Source organism: Amblyraja radiata, chromosome 5 (assembly GCF_010909765.2).
Source record: "Amblyraja radiata isolate CabotCenter1 chromosome 5, sAmbRad1.1.pri, whole genome shotgun sequence".
Lineage (NCBI taxonomy): Eukaryota > Metazoa > Chordata > Chondrichthyes > Rajiformes > Rajidae > Amblyraja > Amblyraja radiata.
In genome coordinates this window covers 11,532,714-11,547,112 of record NC_045960.1, presented here as the reverse complement: position 1 = coordinate 11,547,112, position 14,399 = coordinate 11,532,714, and the positions used below count along the sequence as shown (strand labels likewise).

Below are 14,399 nucleotides of genomic sequence, written 5' to 3'. Positions count from 1 at the left end.
TCCTTTAAAACCGAGATGAGAAGAACTTTTTTCACACAGAGAGTGGTGAATCTCTGGAACTCTCTGCCACAGAGGGTAGTCGAGGCCAGTTCATTGGCTATATTTAAGAGGGAGTTAGATGTGGCCCTTGTGGCTAAAGGGATCAGAGGGTATGGAGAGAAGGCAGGTACGGGATACTGAGTTGGATGATCAGCCATGATCATATTGAATGGTGGTGCAGGCTCGAAGGGCCGAATGGCCTACTCCTACTCCTGCACCTAATGTCTATGTTTCTATGTTTCTATGTATGAGGCTTGGTAACTAAATATTATGATTTGAAGCTCAAAATGGCACTGGACCTGACACGTTACCAGTTTCTCTGTTCACAGATGCCGCCTGAAGTCTTGAGCGGTGGTAGTAAGTATTTCTTGTTTTTATTTCAAAATGTCAGATTATTTGAAGCTCATTTTCACTGCTCTGCATCCTTCAAGGCGCTGCAGTCGCTCCTCCCGCCGGTGGCGGCGCTGCAGGGGGCGGGTGGCGGCGCTGCAGTCGCTCCTCCCGCCGGTGGCGGCGCTGCAGGGGGCGGGTGGCGGCGCTGCAGTCGCTCCTCCCGCCGGTGGCGGCGCTGCAGGGGGCGGGTGGTGGCGCTGCAGTCGCTCCTCCCGCGGGTGGCGGCGCTGCAGTCGCTGTCGGGGGCGGGTGGTGGCGCTGCAGTCGCTCCTCCTGGCGGTGGCGGCGCTGTGGGGCCAGGGCGTCCGGTGTCGGGGTCGTCACCGCCGGCGGGAGGAGGAGGAGTCGGTGCTGTTGCTGGTTGCTGCTGCGCCTGCGCCAAGGCCCCGGGACGCGCCGAGCCGAGGGATGCTGGAGGCCGAGCGGCCTGTGGACGGCAACCGGGCTCCGGGGCAACACAGAGGCCGAGGAGCAGAGCGGGACTGAGAGAGCGGAGCGAGCGAGGGAACCATGGAGCCGCCGTGGAGGTGAGGGAGAGGGGGCTGGAGGGGAAGGGGAGAGAGGTAGCTCAGGAAGGGAAGGAGTGAGGGAGAGGAAGGAGGGGTGAGAGAGGGAGGGGGTGAGGGAGGGAAGAGAAGGAAGGAAAGAAAGAGAGAGGGAGGGGGTGGGAGAGGTCTAAAGCTGGACTGGGTCGAGAACTGCAGCTGGACTGGGGAGAGGGAAGGGGAGAGGAGGTGGGAGAGGGCTACAACTGTACTGGGGAGGGGGGTCGTAGGGCTGAAGAAGTGTCCCGACCCGAAACCACCCTTTGCTTCTCGCCAGAGATGCTGCCGGTCCCGCTGAGTTACTCCAGCATTTTGTGTCTATCTTCGGGACCGGGCTATAGTTGGACTGGGGAGGGGGGGAGCTACACCTGAACAGGTGGTGTCACACATTCATAGGGCTGCGTGGCACGGAACAGGCCCTCCAATCTAGTTTGTTCATGGCAAGTTGGCACATTTGCCTGCATTTTGTTCATTGCTCTCTAAATTCTTCTTATCCTCATCTATCTAAATGTCCACATTCATAATGGTAGTTCTCGACCAAGTCCAGCTTAGATCTCTCCCACTCTCCCGCCACCCCCCCTTTCCCCAGGCAGCTCATTCTAAACACAGACTACCTTGTGAGTACAAATGGTTCCCCTGAGGTCACTCTCACCTTAAGCCTCTCTTCTAGTTTTGTGTCCTCTACCTGGGAAAAAGTGAGCATTGAGCTTATTCACTCCCTTCATGATCTTGTACACCTCGAGAAAGTCACCCCTCAGTCTCCTATGCTATGAAGAAAATAAATCCTAGCCTATCCAGCCTCTTCCTATAAATCAAGCTCAGAAACCAAGGTAACATCCTGGTAAGAAGGAATTGCAGATCCTGGTTTACACCAAAGAAAGACACAAAACACTGCAGTAATTCAGTTGGTCAGTCTGAAGAACTGGTAAAAAGGAGAAAAGGAATAGGTGACATTTTTTTGACTAGGTTCAGACCTAGTCTGAATATCCTGGTAAATCTCTTTTGCATAATTTCCAACTTAATGACATCTGTCCAAGAGCAGGATTACCATAACTGCGCACAGCATTCCAAGTGTGGTCTCACCAATGATTTATAAAACTGTATCCTTACTTCAGTACGAAACTTTAGTAACCTTTGTACTTAACAGCCTTTCCAACAAAGGCAAGCAGGCCAAATGCCATCTTCACCACACTTCACCTGAATCGCCACCCTTATGGAACCATGCACTTGCATTCCCAGATCTGTGTTCTCTACTATTTATCCACTAAGTCTTGCCCTGGTTTGAAAGACCAGAGTGCAACGTCACCTCACACTTGTCAGAGTTAAATTCCAGCTGTCATTCCTTGGCCCCACCTTCCACAACTGATCTGGATACTGCTGTAAACTTAGATACACACTGTCCACAACATCAATTTTGGTATCACCTACATCATCATCCAAATTGTTAAGCCCTTCTCCATAACTACTTAAATAAAATTCTGGTCACTGGTCCCAAAGTGCAGTCCCATTGTCACTTCAGAAACCTGCCCTACCTCATTCCCAAAGAGGGGGTCCAGTGCTGCACTCTCTCTGTTAGCTTCTCTCTGTAATCATCAAAAACTTTCAATTGAACAAATTCCACCCAGTCAAAGTCCTTTATATTATGGGAGACACAAAAAGCTGGAGTAACTCTGAGGGTCAGACAGCATCTCTGGAGAAAAGGAGGGTCTCGACCCAAAACGTTACCCATTCCTTTTATCCACAGATTTTGTCTGACCCACTGAGTTACTCCAGATTTTTGCGTCTGTCTCCCTCTCAGGATATTGGTCCCCTTCCACTTCAGGCATAATCCATCTCTCTTGCACAGGTCAATGATTCAAGAATCTGCCTCCTGCACCAGCTTCTCAAACATGCATTCATCTGAACTATCCCCTCTAGTCCTGCCTTCCTAGCGCTGAGAGTAATTTAGACATGACCACCCTCAGAATTCAGCTGTTGGCAATGCGTTCCTAGGCCCCCACCACTTACCTTGCACATCTCCATTAAACTTCCCCCCCTCTCATTTCATAGTTATGCCCTCTAGTGTTGGACATTTCCACCCCGGGGGGGGGAAAGGTTCCAACTATCTACCCTATCTAGGCCTCATCATTTTATATACAGACACTTTCCAACTTTTGCACGAGTTACCCCTTATGTAATCAGAATCACCTTAAAACTAGGTAGAAGCGAAGAACTGCAGATGCTGGTTAATACAGAAAACGACACAGAGCACATTCTAAAGCTCTCCGCGGCTAATGAAAGGGTTGGCAGTGGAGTCACAAGTCACAGGAGCAATATTAGACCATTCGGCCCATCGAGTCTATTCAATCATGGCTGATCTATCTTCCCCCCCTGTGGGTCTGGTAGCATCTCTGGAGATCATGGATAGGTGACATTTCGGGTCAGGATCTTTCTTCACACTGATTCAATCCGTTGACTTACTAAAGCACTTAGTGTCGTTTCACCTTGAAACTAAGTGCCGATGCCGCTGGTCTGCACCAGCGAGACCCTCTTCATTAGTTGCCGCACTGTCCCGTTGAGACTGTTGTTGCGATTCAAGTTGTAGCCCCTGGCCTCCGGCACCGATAGGGCGCGCTGGGTCACTGTGGGGCTCTCTCCACTCTCACCAGCTGCCGCGTTTTCCTGCCGGTCATCCCTTTATCCGCTCCACTGTCGTCTCCTTCTCCCCCGGAGTTGCCGACGTATTCCAAGGTGGACGCTTTCATATCCATGAAGCTGACGGGAAGCTCTCATCACCCTCCCGTTGCAATACCACAGGTTATTGAGGAAATGGGAACACCTATTGTGAATTGTTTACGAGTTACCTAACTCGTCGGGGAGTGCCTGTACTTCAAACTAGTCTCCCCTCAAACTCTGACGTTCCAGAGAAAACAACCCCAAGTCTATCCAACTTCTCCCTGTAGCTGAAACCTGTTAATCCAGGCAACATCCTGGTAAACCTCCTCTGCACCCTCCCCAAAGCCTCCACATCTTTACTGTAAAGAGGTGACCAGATTTGCACACAATAGCCAAATGTGGCCAAAGCAAAGTACCACAGGGCGGCATAATGACTTCTTGACTCGTGTTCAATGTCCCGAGCAATGAAAGAGAAGCATACAAATATGCTGCTTTAACCACCCTATCTACTTGTGCTACCACTTTAGGTGAGTAATGAACTTTGACCAAGATCCCTCTGCACTTCAATGCTGTTAAGGGTCCTGCCATTAATTCAACCTCGCAAAGTGCAACACCTCCCACTTACTCGGGTTAAACTCTACCTGCCATTTCTCCTTGCCCCAGTTAAGTACCTTCCCCATACATCCAGACCGGTCCCTATTCAAAACAATCTTAAAACTTATTGAGTTGTGATGACTATCTCCAAATTCCTCTTCCACTGCAACACGAGACACCTGGTCAGGCTCGATTCTCCATACAAGGTCCAGTGTGGTACCTCCTCAAGTCAGTCTATCCACACACTTGCACCTCTCAAATTCTGCCCCCTCTAATCCTCTTGCCCTGATAACACCCAGTCAATAAAGGGGAAGTTAAAGTAACCCGCTACAACAACCCTGCGATTCTTGCATCCTTCCGTTATCTGTCTACATAACTGATCCTCTATCTCCCGCTATAATACCATCCCACTAGAGTGATTGCTCCTTTCTTATCTGTGAGCTCAACCCATAGACGTCCTGGTTGTTGGTTCCGATGTGCACAACGACTTCTGGCTGCTCACCCTCCCCATTGGGAATGTTCTGCGGCCGCTCCGAGACTCCGGCTCCACGGAAAGGACACGCCATCCTGGAGTCTCATTTGAGGCCACAGAATCTTCTGTCTCTCTCCCTAACTAGCACTCTGACTTTACCCTACACCACTGTGTTCAGAGCCTGGTGCAGTGCAGGGCGACACAGCTTGTAGAGCTACTGCCTCTCAGCGCCAGAGACCTAGGTTCGGTCCTGACCCCTGACGCTGTCCGTGTGGAGTTTGTACGTTCTCCCTGTGATCGCGTGGGTTTCCTCCAGGTGCTCCGATTTCCCCCCACATCCCACAGAGGTGCAGGTTTGTAGGTTAATTGGCCTCTGTAAAAATTGTTCCAAACATGTTGGGAGTGGATGAGAAAGTGGGATAACATGGAACAAGCGTGAATGGGTGATCGGTGGACAGTGTGGACTTGGTGGGCCGAAGGGCCTTTTTCCATGCTGTAGCTCTAAACTAAACCTCAAGTGGCCAGATCCTGACCACGCCAGCAATGTTTCCCCTCAATCCACTGACTCCATCCAACACAGCAGCCCCAGGGCCCACACCTGCAACAGCAGAACCACTCACTCCCATCATTTACTGGAAAGACCTGAAACGTTTGCACTGTTGATCCCCGAGGGCTGCAAACGGGGTGGGAGATTGCAACCTTCACGTGGTCCACCCTGTTTCAACAGATGCAATCAACCTGGCATGCACAAACAGAAGTTCAACTGAATAAGTTGTCTTACAACATTAGGCTGTGCACGCCTTACGCAAGAAGAAGAAGAAGGGCTGCAACCAGCCTCACTGGAAGAAGGAATGTTGCTCCGTGTGTGTGTGTGCGACACACTGAGACCTCGGAGACAGAGAGAGGAGGCGGGGAGAGGGTTAGACTGGTGTGGAGAATTACACTGAGAGCACAGCCTCACAATGTAGACTCACTCGGTCACCACAGTGTGGCGCTCCTTCAGTGCCCTCTCCCTCCTCGCCACATGGCTCTCCCACCATGCAGCCGTCCCTCCCAGCCCCTCCTGCAGTGTGACACTCCCTTGCTGACCCTCCTGCCTCCCGGCGCTCACTTGCCTCCCACCAAGTGGAGGATTGGGTGCTGGACATCCAGCCAGGGGCTGGGGACGCCCTGGGCAGTGGTAAAGGGTTGCCCGGGGGAGGGGTGAGGAGCTGCTTCGGGGAGGGGTTGCCGCGGGGGAGGGGTGGGGGTTGCTCTGTGGATGGGATGAAGGGTTGCCGCAGGAGATGGGTGGGCAGGCCGAGCTGTGTGTTGCAGTGCGCTGCTGGTTCTGCCACTGCTGGGGAGGGGTGGGGGGTTGCTCTGGGGAGGGTGAAGGGTTGCTCCGGGGAGGGGTTGCCGTGGGGGAGGGGTGGGCAGGCTGAGCTGGAGCTGACTGTCACCCTGTGTGCTATGTGTTGCAGTGCGCTGCTGGCTCTGGTACTGTTGGCTGCCCCGGCCTGGGCCGAGGATCCCAGCCCAGAGGAGCACTGGTCTGATTTCTGGGCGGTTCGCTTCATCATTAACCTGGCTGGTTACGCTACCATCCTCCTGCCCGGATATCTGCTGGTGAAGTACTTCAAACGGACAAATTACCTGGAGAGAGGCGAGTATCGAGAGGGGGGGGGGGGAATGGAATTATTGGGGCACGTTACAGGAGGTCACAGGGTGGGGGTTCCCCTGTGGCAGGGGTCAGAGGGCGTGGGGTTGTCATAGGGGAGAGGTCAGACGGTGCTGGTTTTGCCATTATTTATAATAAATGACCTTTATTCCTCGTATGCGTGGGAGGGAGGCTATTGGAGAGAATTATTCAGGATAGGAGTTACTTGTATTTGGTAGAGAATGTGGGTCATTGGGGAGAGGTGTAGGACCGGTGTGGAGAATTACACGGACAGACGACTGGCGGCCCAGCCTCACCGTTGCCGACTCCCACAGCGTAATGGTCCCTCACTGCCCCTCCCACGGCTCCTCACTAATCTGCATCTCCTCACATAATGCCCGCACCCTGAATACTGCCCCTGTCACAACTTTAATCCTCACTTCAGTGGGAGGGAAACTATAGCAGAGGACTCTCCGGGAATGGATTTAGGTGTATTTGGAAGAGAATGCGGGTAAGTCGGGACAGTCAGCATGGCTTTGTGCGGGGCAGGGTCATGGAAACCTCATTGACGTTTTTGAGTCGGTGGAGAAATTAGGGCAGTGGATGAAGGAACTGCAGACACAAAAAGCTGGAGTAACTCAGCGGGACAAGCAGCATCTCTGGAGAGAAGGAATGGGTGACGTTTCCCATTAAGGGAAAAGGATACTTCGCCCATTCCTTCTCTCCCAGAGATGCTGCCTGTCCCACTGAGTTACTCCAGCATTGTGTGTCTATCGTGGGGCAGTGGATGATATCTGCGTGGATTTTAGTAGGGAATTCGATGGAGTCCCTCCTCGTAGGCTGATCCTGAAGGTTAAGATGCATGAGATTCACGGTGCCTGGGTTGTTTGGATTCAATTGTAGCTACTCATAGGGTAGTGGTGGAAGGGTGATATTCTGGTGAAGGTCTGTGGCCAGTGATGTTCCACGGGGATCGTTGCTGGGACCTCTCTTGTTTGTGAGATATATAAACAACTTGGATGCAAATGTAGATCAGTTGGTTACGAGACGGCTCCATTAATTGGTGGAGTTGCAGACAGGGAGGAGGGGCAGTGGGATGTACATTGGGATACACGGTGTCCTCCAGAATGTTTGGGACAAAGACCCATCATTTATTTATTTGCCTCTGTACTCCACAATTTGAGATTTGTAATAGAAAAAAAATCACATACGGTTAAAGTGCACATTGTCAGATTTCAATAAAGGCTATTTTTATACATTTTGTTTCACCATGTAGAAATTACAGCAGTGTTTATACATAGTCCCTCCATTTCAGGGCACCATAATGTTTGGGACACAGTAATGTCATGTCAATGAAAATAGTCATGTTTAGTATTTTGTTGCATATCCTTTGCATGTAATGACTGCTTGAAGTCTGCGATTCATGGACATCACCAGTTGCTGGGTGTCTTCTCTGGTGATGCTCTGCCAGGCCTGTATTGCAGCCATCGGAGGAGCCATCTTGGGGAACGGCTGTTAACCAGCAGCCGTCCGTTTAATTCATTTTTTTTCAGTTTTTAGTTAGTTTTGTTCGTCGTTTTTTCGGAGAAATTGACTTCTTATTGTGGGGGGAAGGAGGTAACCTTACTTCTAGGTCCCTACCTGGTCGGTGAGGCAGCTTTTTCTCTGGGCTGCCCGTCGACCCGTCCTCGTGGCCTACCAGTGGGCTTGGAGCGCCGTTTCCTGGTGGGGACCGCCCAGCACCTCGGCTTCGGTGGCGGCACAGCGCTGGAGCGCCATCGCGGAGCGGAGCGGGTGATGCCTTGCCTGGGTCGCCGCGCTGGAGCTCCGGTGAGCGGGACCGCCGAGAGCAACACCTCCGGGCTGCGGGTCTGCAGAGCGGAGCGGGCGGCGCCGACATTAACATCGGGAACCTGGGAGCTCCAACTCGGTGCGTCCTTGTCGGCTTCGGAAGCCGACAATCCCCTGCTAGGAAGCGGCCGTTCCAGGTGGCCCAGCCGCTGTGAGGACTCTCCCGACGCCGGGGCACGACCACCCGGCTAGAACGGCCAGGAACATCGGGCCTCCGTTGAGGCAACAGCGGTGGCCTTAATAGGCCTGACTTTTGGGAGAACTGGGGTTGGAGACTGGACATTGTGCCTTCCCCCACTGTGGGGGCATGATTTTTCTGTGTGTAAGGTACTTTGTTAGTCTGTGTCCAAGATGTTTGTCGGAAGAGAGAGTGGACGCTGGCACGCTTTAGCTGCCGCTGCTCTCTCTTCACATTGTGTTTTTTTTGATTTTTTGATTTTGTGTCTTTGGAGCGATTTCTATCTTTAATTTGTGTATTGATGATGTCCTTATTATTTATTTTTCTCCGACTATATGTTTTTTTTTCTCTTCTGTTTAATCTTTGTAAGGTGACCTTGAGATTTGAAAAGCGCCCGAAAATAAAATTTATTATTATTATTATTATCTTTAGCTTATGCTTGTTTTGGGGGCTAGTCCCCTTCAGTTTTCACTTCAACATATAAAAGACATGCTCAATTGGGTTCAGATCGGGTGATTGTCCTGGCCCCTCAAGAATTGACCATTTTTTAGCTTTGAAAAATTCCTTTGTTGCTTTAACAGTATGTTTGGGATCATTGTCTTGCTGTAGAATGAACCGCCAGCCAATGAGTTTTGAGACGTTTGTTTGAACTTGAGCAGATAGGATGTGTCTATACACTTCAGAATTCAATTTGGTACTACCATCAACAGTTGTGATCTGAAGATAAGTGAGCCAGTAACGTCATTGAACATAAGTGAGCCAGTACCTTCAGCAGCCATACATGCCCAGGCCATAACACCCCCACCACCGTGTTTCACAGATGAGGTGGTATGCTTTGGATCTTGGGCAGTTCCTTCTCTTCTCCATACTTTGCTCTTGCCATCACTCTGATATAAGTTAACCTTCATCTCATCTGTCCACAAGACCTTTTTCCAGAACTGTGGTTGATCTTTTAAGTACTTCTTGACAAACTGTAACCTGACCATCCTATTTTTGCAGCTAACCAGTGGTTTGCATCTTGCAGTGTAGCCTCTGTATTTCTGTTCATGAAGTCTTTTGCGGACAGTGGGCATTGACAAATCCACACCTGACTCCTGAAGAGTGTTTCTGATCTGTTGGACAGGTTTTTGGGGATTTTGTTTTCCTCTGTCATCAGCTGTGGAGGTCTTCCTTGGCCTGCCAGTCCCTTTGTGATTAGTAAGCTCACCAGTGCTCTCTTTCTTCTTAATGATGTTCCAAACAGTTGATTTTGGTAGGCCTAGGGTTAGGCTGATGTCTCTAACAGTTTTATTCTTGTTTCTCAGTCTCATAATGGCTTATTTGACTATCATTAGGACAACTTTGGTCCTCATGTTGATAAACAGCAATAAAAGTTTCCAATGGTGATGGAAAGACTGGAGGAAAGACTAGGTGCTGAGAGCTCTCTTATACCTGCATTAAGGAGGCAATTAAACACACCTAAGCGATTATAAACGCCTATGAAGCCATGTGTCCCAAACATTATGGAACCCTGAAATGGGGGGGACTATGTATAAACACTGCTGTAATTTCTACATGGTGAAACCAAAATGTATAAAAATGTGCACTTTAATCACATGTGATTTTTTCTATTACAAATCTCAAATTGTGGAGTACAGAGGCAAATAAATAAATGATGGGTCTTTGTCCCAAACATTATGGAGGGCACTAGATCAGCTACAGATATGGGCGGGAAAATGGCAGATGAAGTTAATCTGTGCAAGTGAGATATTATTCTTTTGGTGGTCGAACGTAAGGGGATAGTATACAGTTAATGGCAAGATCTTTGCCAGCATTGATGTACAGAGGGGCCTTGAGGTCTAGGTACCTAGCTCCCTGAAAGTGGCTACATAGGTAGATAAACCTTCGTAGGTTGGGACATTGAGTATAAGAGTCAGGAAGTCATGTCACAGCTTTATAAAACATAGGTTAGGCTGCTTTTGCAGTGTTGTGTAGTTGTGCTCGCTCCATTATAGGATGTGGATCTTTGGAGAGGGTGCAGAAGAGGTTTACCAGAATGATGCGTGGATTAGAGGATGTTAGCTATAAGGAGAGATTGGACAAACTTGGATTGTTTTCTCTGGAGTACAAGAGACGACCTGATAGAAGTGCGTAAAAGAATGCATAGATCCGAACCTTTTTACCCAGAGTGGAAATGTGAAAGACTCGAGGGCAGAGCTTTAAGATCAGAGGGCGAAAATGTAAAGATGTGTGGGCAATTGTTTTATACAGAGGATGGTGGGTGCCTGGAAGGCACTGCTGGAGATGGTGGTGGTGGAGAGAGATACAATAGTGGAGTTTAAGAGGCTTTTGGACAAGGTCACAGATATGGAGGATTATGGATCACGTGCAGACAGGTGATTAGTTGAACTTGGCGTGATATTGGGCACAGACGTTGTGGGTCGACGGGCCTGATCCTGTGCTGCACTGTGCTATGTGTCCTGACTCCCTGCGCTCCTGCTTTGCCTTCCAGGTCGAGGGTTTTGTTTTCCAGTTATAAGCGTCTGTGTGTTCGGCCATGAGGTGAAAACTGGACTGCCGGAGGAACACAGTCCCGGCGTGCGGACGGAGCCGGCAGAATCCTCTCCCACCAAGCAGACGTTGAGGTTGCTGGCCTGTGCCCTGGGACTGCAGGTGAGTAGCCGCGCTGGGGGTCCCGGCTCTCCTGGCCCCCCCACCCCCCTCCGTTCCTTCCTTCTTCTCCCCAGCTGACCGTGGGCTTTGAGAATCGCTGCGGGTCGCAGCCCAGGGGCTGTCCTGAGCTGGGAGACTGCAGTAGTCTGCTCCCTCCTGTGCTGCCCCCATTCCCTTAGGGAAGCTCCCAATTGGATCTGCTTCCACTGGCCTCCCTTCTGGTTCCTGAACATGGCTCCTTGTGAGGAAGCATTCTCCCTGCCCCATGATCTCCTACTCCCTGCCCCGTGATCTCCTACTCCCTGCCCCGTGATCTCTGACCCCCTGCCCCGTGATCTCTGACCCCCTGCCCCATGATCTCCTACTCCCTGCCCCGTGATCTCTGACCCCCTGCCCCGTGATCTCTGACCCCCTGCCCCGTGATCTCTGACCCCCTGCCCCGTGATCTCTGACCCCCTGCCCCGTGATCTCTGACCCCCTGCCCCGTGATCTCTGACCCCCTGCCCCGTGATCTCTGACCCCCTGCCCCGTGATCTCTGACCCCCTGCCCCGTGATCTCTGACCCCCTGCCCCGTGATCTCTGACCCCCTGCCCCGTGATCTCTGACCCCCTGCCCCGTGATCTCTGACCCCCTGCCCCGTGATCTCTGACCCCCTGCCCCGTGATCTCTGACCCCCTGCCCCGTGATCTCTGACCCCCTGCCCCGTGATCTCTGACCCCCTGCCCCGTGATCTCTGACCCCCTGCCCCGTGATCTCTGACCCCCTGCCCCGTGATCTCTGACCCCCTGCCCCGTGATCTCTGACCCCCTGCCCCGTGATCTCTGACCCCCTGCCCCGTGATCTCTGACCCCCTGCCCCGTGATCTCTGACCCCCTGCCCCGTGATCTCTGACCCCCTGCCACGTGATCTCTGACCCCCTGCCCCGTGATCTACTGACCCTCCCCTGCCCCTTTATCTCCGATGCCCCTTGATCCCGGCCACCTGCTTCTGGAAACAGTTCTGACCTCCCTCCCTCCGCATTTCCACATATGATGAACCATCACTTGATTCCCACACCTCCCTCATTCAGATTGTGCTGCCCCAGCCCCTCTCTGTTGCAGAAACCCAAGTCCACATCTTCATAAGTGATAGGAGCGGAATTGGGCCATTCGGCCCATCAAGTCTACTCCGCCATTCAAGCATGGCTGTTCTATCTTTCCTTCTCAACCCCATTCTCCTGCCTTCTCCCCATAACCCCAGACACTCATACTAAATCAAGAATCTATCAATCTGCGCCTTAAATATATCCGTTGACCGGGCCTCCGCAGCCGTCTGTGGCATCGAATTCCACAGATTCACCACCCGCTGACTAAAGAAATCCCTGCTCTAAACATTTTCTATCCCAGTACCCGTTCAAATTGTAAATGTAGCTGTGTCCATCACTTCCTCTGGCGGCTTGTCCCATATATCCACCGCCTTCTAAGTGGAAAAATGTGTCTCTAATGCCCCTGTCCCACTTAGGAAACCTGAACAGAAACCTCTGGAGACTTTGCGCTCCACCCAAGGTTTCCGTGCGGTTCCTGGAGGTTTTTGTCAGTCTCCCTACCTGCTTCCACTACCTGCAACCTCTGGCAATCACCTGCAACCTCCGGGAACCGCTTGGAAACCTTGGGTGGGGCGCAAAGTCTCCAGAGGTTTCCGTTCAGGTTTCGTAAGTGGGGCAGGGGCATTAGGTCCCTTGTAGATCTTTTGCTTCTCACGTTAACTCTATGCTCTAGTTTTAGACTCCCCTACCCTGGGGCAAAGCCTGGCCGTTCACCTTATCGTTGGCCCTCGTGATTTTATAAACTTTTACAAGTTCACCCATCGCTGTGGACAGGTAGGGCCGAGGGGCTTAATTCCACGCTGCGTGACTCTGTGACCGCTGTGGTCCTGTGGCGTTGAAGGAGACCCGGCCCGGCCCATACCCCTCCCCCTCTCCCTCTCCCTGCACCTCTCCTCGATTGGAGGTGGGCCCACCTGCCCGCTGCTTGCCTTGCAGGTGTCCTACCTGACGTGGGGTGTGCTGCAGGAGCGGGTGATGACGCGCACCTACGGGAAGACAGACACGGACCCCGGCGTGAAGTTCCGCGACTCTCAGTTCCTGGTCTTCATGAACCGCATCCTGGCGGTGACGGTGGCAGCCGTGTGCTGCGCAATGACCAAGCAGCCCCGGCACGGCGCGCCCATGTACAAGTACTCCTTTGCCTCGCTCTCCAACATCCTCAGCAGCTGGTGCCAGTACGAGGCCCTCAAGTTCATCAGCTTCCCCACCCAGGTGCTGGCCAAGGCCTCCAAAGTCATCCCGGTCATGCTGATGGGCAAGCTGGTGTCGCACAAGAGCTACGAGTACTGGGAGTACCTGACGGCGGTGCTCATCTCCTTCGGGGTCAGCGTCTTCCTGCTGAGCAGTGGCCAGGACCACCGGACCTCCTCCATCACCACCTTCTCCGGCGTGGTCATCCTGGCCGGCTACATCCTCTTCGACAGCTTCACCTCCAACTGGCAGGACGCGCTCTTCACCTACAAGATGTCGCCGTTGCAGATGATGTTTGGCGTCAACCTCTTCTCCTGCCTTTTCACGGTGGGCTCGCTGCTGGAGCAGGGGGCTCTCTTCCAGTCCATGGCCTTCATGGCTCGGCACCCTGAGTTTGGCTTGCACGCCGCCCTGCTCTCTGTGTGCTCCGCCTGCGGCCAGCTCTTCATCTTCTACACCATCCGGCATTTTGGGGCGGCCGCCTTCACCATCATCATGACGCTGCGCCAGGCGCTGGCCATCCTGCTGTCCTGCCTGCTCTACGGTCACGCCATCACCCTGCTGGGGGCGCTGGGGATGGCCACCGTCTTCCTCGCCCTCTTCCTCCGCGTCTACGCCCGCACACGCGTCCGCGCCAAGAAGCGGCCCGTGCAGGGAGAGCCGGCCGTGCAGAAGGTGTAGCCGTGACCCCGACCCACCCACACACGGACGGACAGGCGGGCAGGGCTCGGGTATCCGCAGCAAACACTGGGACCAGCTGGGGGGGGGGAGGGAGGACAGAGCCGGGGGGTGGGGGGGGCAGAATCGAAATGACACGCGACCACAGGCACCCATACCCAGGCCTGTGCTCTATGCTGCCTGCGCAAGTCCTGCACATTAGTGCGAGGGAAAGTGCGTTTGTAATACAGCGCAGAAACCAGCCCTTCAACCAACTCAACCATGCCGACCAGGGCTTTACAGCTGAGCTAATCCCATCTACCTGTACTTGGTCCATATCTCTCTGAACACTTCCCTTCTGCTATTGACCCCCCACCCCACCACACATACAGCTTCCCTTGACAGCTTGTTCCATGTGTGTACCACCCTCTGTGTGAAGCATTACCGC

At 52.6% G+C, this 14,399-nt stretch overlaps 1 protein-coding gene across 1 annotated transcript; it reads left to right on the top strand.

Moving 5' to 3' along the window:
• The first annotated feature begins 755 nt into the window (after window positions 1-755).
• Window positions 756-14,361, top strand: slc35b2 (solute carrier family 35 member B2). The gene is made up of 4 exons (XM_033020591.1): window positions 756-959; window positions 6,162-6,343; window positions 10,858-11,018; window positions 13,040-14,361. The coding sequence occupies exons 1-4, from the start codon at window positions 943-945 to the stop codon at window positions 13,973-13,975; spliced, it is 1,296 nt and encodes a 431-aa protein (XP_032876482.1). The 5' UTR covers window positions 756-942; the 3' UTR covers window positions 13,976-14,361.
• Window positions 14,362-14,399: the final 38 nt, after the last annotated feature.

Excerpts from the sequence above, each read along its gene's own strand:
- slc35b2 (XM_033020591.1), top strand. Across the intron at positions 6,344-10,857 it reads GACAAATTACCTGGAGAGAG|GTCGAGGGTTTTGTTTTCCA; the intron begins GCGAGTATCGAG and ends TTTGCCTTCCAG. Across the intron at positions 11,019-13,039 it reads CCTGTGCCCTGGGACTGCAG|GTGTCCTACCTGACGTGGGG; the intron begins GTGAGTAGCCGC and ends CTTGCCTTGCAG.